This window comes from Penaeus monodon, chromosome 26 (genome assembly GCF_015228065.2).
Source record: "Penaeus monodon isolate SGIC_2016 chromosome 26, NSTDA_Pmon_1, whole genome shotgun sequence".
NCBI classification, from domain to species: Eukaryota; Metazoa; Arthropoda; class Malacostraca; order Decapoda; family Penaeidae; genus Penaeus; species Penaeus monodon.
In genome coordinates this window covers 26,828,522-26,840,267 of record NC_051411.1, presented here as the reverse complement: position 1 = coordinate 26,840,267, position 11,746 = coordinate 26,828,522, and the positions used below count along the sequence as shown (strand labels likewise).

The following is an 11,746-nucleotide window of genomic DNA, read 5'->3' as shown; positions in this document are numbered from 1 at the left end:
TAGTAGCCTAGTCCATATCTCTGGACTGTCAGACCAAGAAGTCAATAGACGGATTGGTCTTGCAACAGGAGCTATGAACTCGATCAACAAGTGCATTTGGAGATGTCGGTACCTATGCAGAAGGACCAAGCTACGTGTCTTCAAGGCCTTGATACTGCCAGTTTTGCTCTATGGAAGCGAAACCTGGACGCTATCCAATGTCTTGGAGTCTCGTCTTGATGCCTTTTGTAACAAATCTCTTTGTCGGATCATGGGATACAGTTGGCAGGACCATGTGTCCAACCGACGGCTACACCATGAGACTGACATGGGACCTGTTACTTGTATAATCCGGGATCGCCAACTCAGGCTATAGCACCTAGCTCGTTTCCCTGTGGATGACCCTGCCCACCAGGTTGTCTCTTTGCGAGACAATCCTGGGTAGAGGAGGCCCGTGGGACGATTCAGGAGGTCATGGCTTGGGCAGCACGACGAGACCTATCGCGAGGAATTAGAGATGGGCCGAGGGCCTGCCTGGAGACTCGCCATAAGGGACCCTCGTGATTGGAAGCTGCCATACGCCCCCCGTCGGCGTTAGCCCCTAGATGATGATGATTGTATATATACACATATATACAAACAGACACAGTAGTGTGTGTGTGTGTGTGTGTGTGTGTGTGTGTGTGTGTGTTGTGTGTGTGTGTGTGTGTGTGTGTGTGTGTGTGTGTGTGTGTGTGTGTGTGTGTGTGTGGTGTGTGTGTGTGTGTGTGTGTGTGTGTGTGTGTGTGTGTGCGTGCACATATATGTATATACAGACATACGCATTATTAGAATTATTTACACAGAATATGTATGACAGGAAAAAGACTATACATGGTTACAGGAGACTCGAAAAAGGGAACATCAGATATGCACTTAGGAAATCCCGTGATAAAGAGGCGTACGGCATGGATGAAACATAAAGCTTAAACAAACAACTAAAGACATATATGGAGGCAGTAATTAGAAAAATCCTGACCATTACAGTACAGTGAATAGGAAAAGCATGATGAAAGGGACAACACCAGAAGATGGTATTTATAGGGACCTTAAAAGATGTGGAAGACATATGTCTTAATTCTCGGACTGCCAGTGGCGTGCATATATGTCACAGGCATCGGAAATTGTCTGACTGTGACAGGCTCATTCTGGAGACAAGCTAAAGGGCTAATAGGGGTGATAAAACTGCAAAAGAGTAAAAAATACAAAAATAAAGGGTCATTCACTAAAAGGGGAATAGAAAGAACCTGAGAATTGCCAACCCAAAAGCCAATTTATCCATTAACTATTTACAGAAGTAATCACATAGCGCATTTTAAACACATTAGACCCAAACCTGAAGGTAGGCGGATTACGCCCGCACACAAAACTAATTCAGATAAAACACAGTTGAGTAGAGAAAACCTTTGTTTTCTGCGAAATGGCATTTGAGCCTGCACAAATATCAACAGTTTCAGAGGCATCTCATAAATAAGATATAACAAAGGTCAATTGTAAAATATTGGAAGTTTTATTGAATGATGGAACTGCGATAATGAAACTTCACATTGAAACCGATAAAATATCGGCAGAAAAAAAGAATTAGGCAGGGCGATGTTATTTCACTTAAACTGCTTACAGCAAATGTTTAAGAAGCTAATCTGGAGGGAAGGAGTGATTTAAGTAGGAGAAATTAAAATGGGTGATGCCCATTCGAGTAATTTCATATTTGCAAACGATATTGTTCGCTTCATTGACAATAAATGAACTGCAAAGTGAAAAGAGGATTTAAATGGGGACTCTTAACCCAATTGCCCCGGATTTATGTTCTGTTCCCTGTATTTTTTTGCGTGTGTGTTTATGTGTGTGTGTGTGTGTGTGTGTGTGTGTGTGTGTGTGTGTGTGTGTGTGTGTGTGTGTGTGTGTGTGTGTGTGCGCGTGCGTGAATGTTGTTACATACAGAAGGCTCCACATGTACTCAGCCAGGTCCTGATTTCTTCATTCCTTGAACTGGCGGGAAAATGTGTTTTTTCTTATTAATACAGTTAATATCGATACTGTTATTATTGTTATTGGTGTTATGATTATGAAATTGTTATAAAAATCTCCATAACATTTAAGATAATGAAATAATGCAAAAACCCTTTCCAAAAGTCAAGGAAAAGGGTAAACAGGTGAGATAGGTAGGACTAATAACTGACTCCTTGGTGACTAAGCACTTGTAGAGCCATCTATGTGCAATTACAATAAATAAACTTGTATTATAGTGGGCATTGCATGTGTTCTTGCCATAACGTGCCGATTGGGTTAAAGATCAAGCGAACAGTTAAAAGACCAAATTGAGTCCAATTTGAGCAATATCAGTACAAGACGAACGTTAGTGTTCATTTAATACAAACGCACCTTGATAGGCTGAAATACAGCGACGAACAAAGCTACCTAAAGGGAAAATTCTTCAGCCAATGCGTCCTTCCCGCCATGACATAAATGCACGGAGCGAAGACTATGGCAAAATAAATAAATAGACAAATAAATAAATAAATACTAAAAAAGACAAAGATTAATAAGTTAATAATAATAATAATAATAATAATAATAATAATAATAATGATGATGATGATGATAATGGTAATGATAATAATAATGATGATGATGATAATAATAACAACAACAATAATAATAATAGTAAGCGCACTGAGAGGAATGGAAAGGTTGATGCTTGGAATTAGCCGACGGTCTCAGCCGTTTTGTGTGTCTAACAATTTTATTATAAAATCACATCACCAAAATAAGTTTGAAAAAAAGTAAGTACATGACCGAAATTCAAACCCAATGTACTCGTAGGTTAACTCAAACTACCTTCCATCTCGCAGGCAGACCTTTTCGTACTTGTGCTCGCCATGCCATTTCGACTACGACTACATCACGAAGCTGGAAACACAGACGGAGGATCTGCATCACGTGTTCGGGGTCGTGGGCCTCCCCGCGGACCCGGCCAGGCAAGCCAACCCCATCAAGAAAGGCGCGAACAAGGATGCCTCCGACCTTGCGTGCGTCCCTGATACTCGGCTTTTGTTTCTGTCGTGTTCCTGTTTGTTGGTAATTGAGGCGGTCTGTCTCTGCACCATATTTGTTTGTCTGTATGCTAATAGGTTAATAATTAAAGAGCAAAATAAATGCGCTAGACATCAAAGTCATATACTAGACGGGTGTAATCATCAAAACCCAACAACCCGGGGAGATATTGGGTTTTAGTTGATGATTAAATGTGATACATGTCATGAGTCGTATAGCAGTTCAGGATAGTATGGCACTGAAAGAGGCAAAGAGAGGTGAGTATAGAGAGGGTAAGTAAATGGGATAAGGTGAGGATTAACAAGGTAAAAGGTATCAAAGAAAGAAGTGTGGGATTCTGCAAGGATGTCCGTAGGGGTAAGGAAGGATTAGCAAAATGAGACAGGGGTGTTTAAGGGTGATTAGATCACAGTTTCAGAAGAAATGTCACGAGAGAGAGTCCAGGGAATGGGGTTGTTGTGACAATTAGTCATATCCCACACTCATTATTTTTTTCTCTCTGTAATATGATGGTATTCAACTGAATGCACTAATCCTAACAAATCCTAAGTAATTAACACCTCATGTGACACATTACATCTCTTGTGACAAATTGTTCTTATTACACTTTTATTTTCCTGGCGTCTTAGTAAGGTTATTGACAAGCATATTCTTGCCACTGAATTTTGCACTTCACTGCGAAACTTCTGCCACGCCTCTACTCTGGCACGCAACGACCTTAGTGACCACAGATCTGTAGGTGCCGAGCAGATTCTGTATCCAAACGCGTCTTCTGTGCTACAGATGCTGCAGACGGCTCGAGGACGATCTTTGTACGTGGCAAGGCCGGATGGTACGCTTCACGCCTCTACCCCATCAGCTGCCTTCCTGCAGCAAGTTCCTCCTTGATCGGAGATCGCGTGATTCGTGATTCGCTCATTGTCCACAATGCTTTCACTTTTGACACCTGCGGCGGAAATAAGCACCTGCCCTCGAAGGGATCCGCCTCATACAGGACACGTTTCGTGAGACAGGGAGAAAGAGAAGACAGACAGACGAAGACACATGGGATCTAGCTCGTCACCACGTCGGACAGCCAATATAAACATTAAGGGGAAAGTAACCTTGGAGATGGAGACAGTTCTGGTACAATTGGGAGGGAAGAGGTTGAGCAGGAATGACTTTGCCAGTGAAGTCAGTTAGGGTTGATAGTACGTTAGCTTGGGATTTGGATGTAACTTTGACAAGGCAGGAACGATCGAGGTGGCTGCAGAAGGAACTTTGCCTACTTGTTTTTGGAGGCATTGCTGGAAGAGATGTGTTGTTAGAGCAAAGGGAGGATCACGAAAAAACGACCCCATTTGGCTGGGCTAAACAGAGTATTCAAAAGCTTTGTAGAAGTGGGGGTATTATAAGGGCGGGAACATGTGGAAGAGGGAGTAGCGTTAAGAGAGGTAGTACTGTGGAGAGGTGGACCATAAGGCTGCATAGTAGTAATAAGGAAGGAGGGGTAGTAGATGAAGAAAGCTGTGGGGGTGGAGGAAGTGAAGTAGAGGATGGCGGTAGAGGAGGAAGGTTTTCTGGAGGTTGAGTAATGACCTAGATGTATGATTTGGACTGGACCGAGGTGGTAGCAGGTATTGAGAAAGGGGCAGTAGTAGCAGTGTTCAGAGTCGTGGTCAAAGGAGAGCCTGGGAACGGGAAGTCAGAGATTTGCTGTGCTAGTTCCCTAATAAGGGTGCAAAATCTTCATTACTGGCCATGGTAAGCCTGGAGTATGTTAAGGAGAGAAATGATACATCCTCAGGGTCCTCTCGAGGGGTAAGGGCTAGACAACTAAAAGAGAATGCGGTGCCCATGGCTTCTCCGGCCGTTCATGACTGACACAAAGTCAACCTTTCATCTTCTCAACACGGCTCTCACACCATAGGAAGTGAATAGAAGGGGTTGGGGAAGAGAAACAAACAGAAAAAGGAAGAAAAAAAACGTGCAAAATTTATTGAGTCGAGATCTGAGGTCCAAAGCAGGAGTATTCCCTAGGCACGGAATGGGGGGGGGGGTGTCTCTGTATGGAGGGTCATTAACAGATGGAACCGGTGACCTCACCCCGCTCCCCCCAAATTTCCTGCAGCTGCACTTCCACGCAATGTGTTCAGTGGACACTCACTACTTGTCCTCAAGGATGACCCAGTTTTACTCAGTTCATGTCCAGTAGTCGACATGATAAAGTCAGTCCAGCCTTCGCCTCTCAGGGCTGGCTGGCCGGACACGTAGGGTAAAGCCCAATGCTTTACCCTACGACATAGTAGTGTGTCCCCTTTACATGTGTTGTGAGTCGTAAGTACGTTGACTAACATACAAACTGGTGGCAGGGTGGTCGCTGTGTCGTTTTGGCTCACAACACAGGGCACACAGTCTCCGAAATTCGCTCATCAGCTTCCACGGTAAGACCATGTCTTCAAAACCACGTAAGTACACGTTTTGGGCTTCTTCATTTCTTTTCCTTCTCTTCTTCTCCCATAAATGTGTTAAGCCGTATATGCAGTCACTCTCACGTTGGTTTTGTTGGGTAAAAGTGCTAAGTGATAGCAAATGGCACATTTTCACACTATTCTTCTGACTTTAGATCGCATTACTGTGTGATCCGGGTATGTGGTCAACAAACACAAATAGCGTTCATTAATCAAGTAGTTAATTAATTTCTCTTGTTATTAGAAATTTATATTGTTTCAACTACAACAAATTTAATGAGTTCGTGATTTTATCTTTATCACAAATATCATATCATTTATTTCTATTCTTGTAGCGCATTTTCCCATCTTGACCTGAATGCACTTTCTCTAGCATCGTAGCTTGTAATGTGATTTTATATAAATTTATTACTTTGAGTATAGCATTAGTATCTTCCCCATATCATAGCACACAGGGATGCCTGATATAACCCAGGGTTGCATAAATCGCCTAATAGATCAACACTCCAATGTTACGATAGTAGGTACAAGTAAAACCGAAGTTATTTGTACAATTGGCAATTTTCGAGTTGGTGTGACCCGCAGTTACGACTGTTAATTAATGTAGGACTAAGTTCTAAGCTAGAATCATTATTCGCTCATTGACTACGCCGTTCTCACCCTCTAGGAGTCGCTTGGGTGTTTTGGGTAAACCCAAGTGATCGCGTGATTCGTGATAGTTAGATACCCATAGGGAATGTCACGAGTGCACATCACAGATACACAGAAGAGAGCAGGTTATTTATAGATTTTCCCGGCTCAGTTCGCTTCATTCTACGGCATTCTGGCTTCATTCTACGGCATTCTGGGTATAGGATCCCTCGTCGATGAAGTCTGACATGCATAGCTAGACATGGCTACCTTGGTAGTTCAGAATTTCTGAACCGGAGAAGATTCATTTGCTTGCTTGCGAATATTTTTTTCACATTCTGTCGCATATCATTAAATGTTGAATTCAGTGTGGTAGTTGAAATAATTTTGTATTAATAGCATTGCTAATTCATATCAGTATTGTTATACTGAACGTTAATCTTCGTGTTTTTTATACATTTTCTGTGTGAGTTCACGCAGACTTTCATTCTCATTCACGCTCGCTGTCGCTCACACACACACACACACACACACACACACACACACACACACACACACACACACACACACACACACACACACACACACACACACACACACACACACACACACACACACACACTTACTCACTCACTCATCCACGCAGAACAAAAGACACCGAAACCTTTTCATTAATAGGGTTTGTTGCAGTCGTAGTTGCAGGCATAAAGATCTATGATGTATCTTTTTTGCCCGCGATTTTGTTAGTCGTGACGAGTGACTCGTAAATGATCTACAATTTTTTATTTCACATTTATTTCTACTCTGTGTGACGGCATTTGGTTCAAATAAATCCTTGTGGTTTGCCGTTGTCGTTTCCCTTGTCTACTATCATATCTATCAGAGACGGTTGGAAGTTCAAGCTAGGTCCATGTGGATCACTACTGACGTCTCCCTCTCCTATTTTCTTCTTTATCTTTGTGAAAGTAAAACACAGACGAAAAAATAAGACGAAAATAAAGTATAAACAAACATTAAAAACTGCAACTTTATATAAATAACCGGCTAGTAGAATCTAACACCCCCTCTTCTCTGTTGCCTTTCTTTTTCTCTTACTATCTTGGCCCTTATGTGTATAATCTGGTCACCGATATCCGACATGGTACCGAAGGAGGACCCTGCTGTAGAAACGGTCATCTTAGAATGCTGTGGGAAGGACATCACCGGAAGCCATAGGCCTGCGGACCAGGATGTTCATCAGAGCAGGTATTAAGCTGCCCCAGTATGTAGTGGAAGGACGTAGATCCAGCGAAGGACCAGGAACTTGCCCTGAGATGCCGAAGAGGACGCCGCCTGCCCGGACACCCGTAGATCCAGACGAAGATTTACGAGGACGTGAGGACGAGCATGCAGTCGAGAAGGACCTGGAAGAGATCTGCAAGGATGTGTGGACGTGTACGCCGCCGATTAGACCTGGACAAGGACTAGGAGTAAGTCTAGGCGAATCTGAAGTCAAAGAGGACCTGTGCAAAACCTTCGAGAACGTGTGGACATCGAGGACGGATGGATTATACCATGGACCAGGAAGAGGACGACAGGGACGAGCAGCCACAAAGATCCACCAAGGACAACGCACGCGAGAACGAGATGACCAGCCAAACTTGGGTCACCCTTGAGGCCAATTTAAGGCGCCTCGCGCAATATGGAGGGTCATTAATAGACGGAACCAGTGACCTCACCTCGCTCCCCCCCACATTGCCTGCACCTGCCCCACACTCCCTGCAGCTGCACTTCCACTCCACGTGTCCCGTGAACGCTCACTGCTTGTGCCCGAGGATGACCCAGTTTTACTCAGTTCGTGCTCAGCGCTCGACGTAACCAGGTCGTTACCGCCTCTGGTTCCACCAGGGATGGATGGCTCGACACGCGACCCTGCGCCCAGTGCTTACCCTAAGACATCGTCTCATGTGTTCCCTTACTGTGCTGTACTCTTCTGTAATCAAGAGTCAAGCCGTTATAACCACTATTCAGAGGCACTCACAGCTTTTTACACTCTGTTTATCTGGCCATCTGTCTGTCTTTCTCTTTGTATATTTTTTTCACTCTCTACCCCTGCATCTCTCTCTCTCTCTCTCTCTCTCTCTCTCTCTCTCTCTCTCTCTCTCTCTCTCTCTCTCTCTCTCTCTCTCTCTCTCTCTCCCTCCCTCCCTCCCTCCCTCCCTCCCCCCCTCTCTCTCTCTCTCTAGTCTGCATGACATGTATATCTTTTCTAGAGTGAAAAGACCAAATTGAATTGAAACTACAGAGTGCAGTAAGGTTGCTTAATCAGTGTCCGACCAGTACCAAAAACGAGAGACCAGGAACCTGACGTTGCAAGAGGCAAGAGAAAGAACTGAGGTCTTAAAGCCACTGGAAGAAACTGCAAAACTGCGGGAACTCGTAGAAAGTGTGTGAACGAGGAGGGGTTCTTAAAAGGCAGCTAACAAAACTCAGAAAATAAAGTAGACAAATGCAGTGAAATCTAGAAATTCTAAATGTAAACAGCAGCCAAATAAAGGCAGAGAAATTAGAAACTAACAGCGGTTATTATGATAAGCGAAACGGTTGCGCAAACTGAAAACACTGAAATCTTGAAATCATTGTTCTGGGCGACTTCAATGCAGTATCCGGGTGTGACCGAGATGTCTGTCGGCCCCCATGGCTCGGGAGCTGATCGCAGCAGCGAGAATAGCTTCCTTCTCCGGGACTTTGCTAGGAAATGAGGATCTCTGGCTCCTGGTACCAGCACTCCAACCCGCATCACTGGACATGGTACAGCGATATGGGTGCAGTGGCCAAGGAGATCAACCACATTCTTGTTCGCATGTATATATCCTCCAGAACTGCAGGGTTTACCGGAGTACCGAGTTCTGTGGCACTGACCTTAGCTGGTTGTGGCTACCCTGCGGGTCCACTTCAAAACTCCCCGTCCCTCCAGTGGCCACCCTAAGGTGTTTCACTTGGACAGACTAAGGGAGGAGTGTGCCCGTGGGTTCACCACGGCAGTCTCTGACCGATTCACAGAACTCGACAACCTGGCAGACCCAAATGGTCTGTGGGAGCTCTTCAAGCGCATAACACTCGAAGCAGCCCAGGAGTATCCATTGGCATACACCCAAGGGCAAGGCAGAATTCCATCTCCCTGGAGATATTAGAGGCCACTTAAGCGTGTGTATGGCTCGGCTGAATGGTAATCAAGTCTTGCGTCACTCCATGGTGCATAGGGCTCAGACACTGCTAAGAAGGAACAAGGAACAGTTCATCAGGAATCTTGCTGAGGAGGTCGAAGGCCATTTCTTGATAAACGACCTTCGCCCTGCCTACCAAGCCCTGAGAAAGCTGAACTCTAAGTCCTCCTCACAGGTGACTGCAGTCCGATCAGCGGATGGACGGATCATCTCAGATAATGTTGGGGTTCATGAACGTTGCGCTGAATATTTTGAGCAGTTGTACCAGGTAGACCCTCTAACGATTAGCTTGGATGCAAGTGATATCACAATACCTGTGCCAGACCCACCCATCAGCGAGGAACCTCCTACCCTAATGGAGGTTAGGATGGCGATTTCCAAGCTGAAGAGTGGGAAAGCTGCAGGCATATGTGATATCTCTGCTGAACTGCTAAAAGCTGGGGGTGAACCTATGGCTCAGGGCCTGCATACTGTCAAGACTGCCATCTGGCAGTCTGGTACCATTCCCCCTGACCTGCTGAGGGGCGTGGTCATCCCTCTCTGGAAGGGGAAAGGGAATCGTTGGGATTATAGCAACTACCATGGCATTCTTCTGAAACGGATCCGCAACCACCTACTGAGGCTCCAGAGACCGGAGTAGTCTGGATTTACTCCTGGCAAGTCCACAATAGACCGAATACTAGCGCTTCGAGTAATTGTGGAACGCCGTCGTGAGTTTGGTCGTGGGTTGCTTGCAACCTACATCGACCTCAAGAAGGCGCTTGACACGGTGCATCGGGAATCGCTATGGGAGATCCTGAGACTCAGGGGAATTCCGACACTGATTATTGGCCTAATAGCAAGCAAGTGCTGTAAAGTGTGGTGGAGGTCTGTCGAACTTCTTCCCTGTTAATTCAGGGATGAGGCAAGGCTGTGTCCTTGCACCAACACTTTTCAACACCTGTATGGACTGGATAATGGGCAGAGCTACTAGCCAAAGTCAGTGTGGAGCAACACTAGGCAATATCAAGGTCTCAGACCTTGACCTTGCCGATGTTGCTCTCCTATCTGAAGTCCTTGGAGTCACTGATGGCGGCTCTTGATGCATTTAGCAATGAGGCGAAGCCCTTAGGCCTAGAGGTCTCCTGGACCAAGATTCAGGACTTTGGGGGGCTGTTAGGGGAACCCATTCAGTCGATCCATGCTTGCGGCGAGGACGTTGAAGTTACAGAGAGTTTTACATACCTTGTTGGCATAGTCCATATCTCTGGGCTGTCAGACAAAGAAGTCAGTAGACGGATTGGTCTGGCAACAGGAGCCATGAACTCAATCAACAAGAGCATTTGGAGATGTCGGTACCTACGCAGTAGGACCAAGCTGCGTGTCTTCAAGGCCTTGATACTGCCAGTTTTGCTCTATGGAAGCGAAACCTGGACGCTATCGTGTCTTGGAGTCTCGTCTTGATGCCTTTTGTAACAAGTCCCTTCGCCGGATCATGGGGTACAGGGGTATATATATGTGTATATATGTGTATATGTGTATATATATGTATATGTATATATATATGTATATGTATATATATATATATATGCAAAAATATATTATATATATATATGCATATATATATATATATGCATATATATATATATTATATCATATATATATAATATATATATATAATATATATATATATACATATTATATATATATATATACATATATATATCATATATATATATATACATATATTTCTACTAATATACATAATAATATAACATAACAACACATATAATTATCACAACACCACACACACACACAACACACACACACACACACACACACACACACACAACACACAACACAAACACCATAAACAATAATACCAATATATATATATAATATATGAGTGCAAGAGGTAGAAGGAAGGAATGGAATGATTTGTAGGTGTCCCAGCTACTATAAAAGTCAAGTGATTAACTTCATTTGGCAATGAACTCTAGAGCCAAAAATTAGGATGGGGTGAAACAGACCCCAAACATGAAACCAAGACAATTGGGGAAGGCCTACGTCCAACAACGGACCCTCAATGGCTGATGAATGAATGAATGAAAGAAAAAGACCGTATTAAAGTGCCATACTGGTCTGACCTCGTTTGAAAGAAATTTGGTAAAAACAATTAATCAAGCTGGAATACACAGTAATCATTCCTTTATATTTTCAGATATTACAATCAAGTTCCTTTGAAGTTGAAGAAACAAATATATGATGTCTTTAAGTTGACATGATGATGTTTGACTATCAGCTGCCAAACGACTTTTGGGAAACCACATAATGTAGGGGATCCGTACAAGTGTGCATTTTTTTAAGCGAGTTTCTATTTTCATTTCAGAAGTTAAAAAAAAAAAAAAA

The 11,746-nt window shown here is 43.8% G+C and overlaps 1 protein-coding gene across 2 annotated transcripts in view; it reads left to right on the top strand.

Annotated features, from left to right (window-relative positions):
* LOC119590034 (carbohydrate sulfotransferase 11-like) overlaps window positions 1-11,746 on the top strand; it is a 21,291-nt gene extending 9,545 nt beyond the window's left edge. For both annotated transcript variants that reach the window (XM_037938762.1, XM_037938761.1), the window contains 2 exons: window positions 2,871-3,047; window positions 11,559-11,746. In XM_037938762.1, coding sequence (XP_037794690.1) covers window positions 2,871-3,047; window positions 11,559-11,603 — 222 coding nt within the window. In that variant the 3' untranslated portion in view covers window positions 11,604-11,746. The remainder of the gene's footprint in view (window positions 1-2,870; window positions 3,048-11,558) is intronic.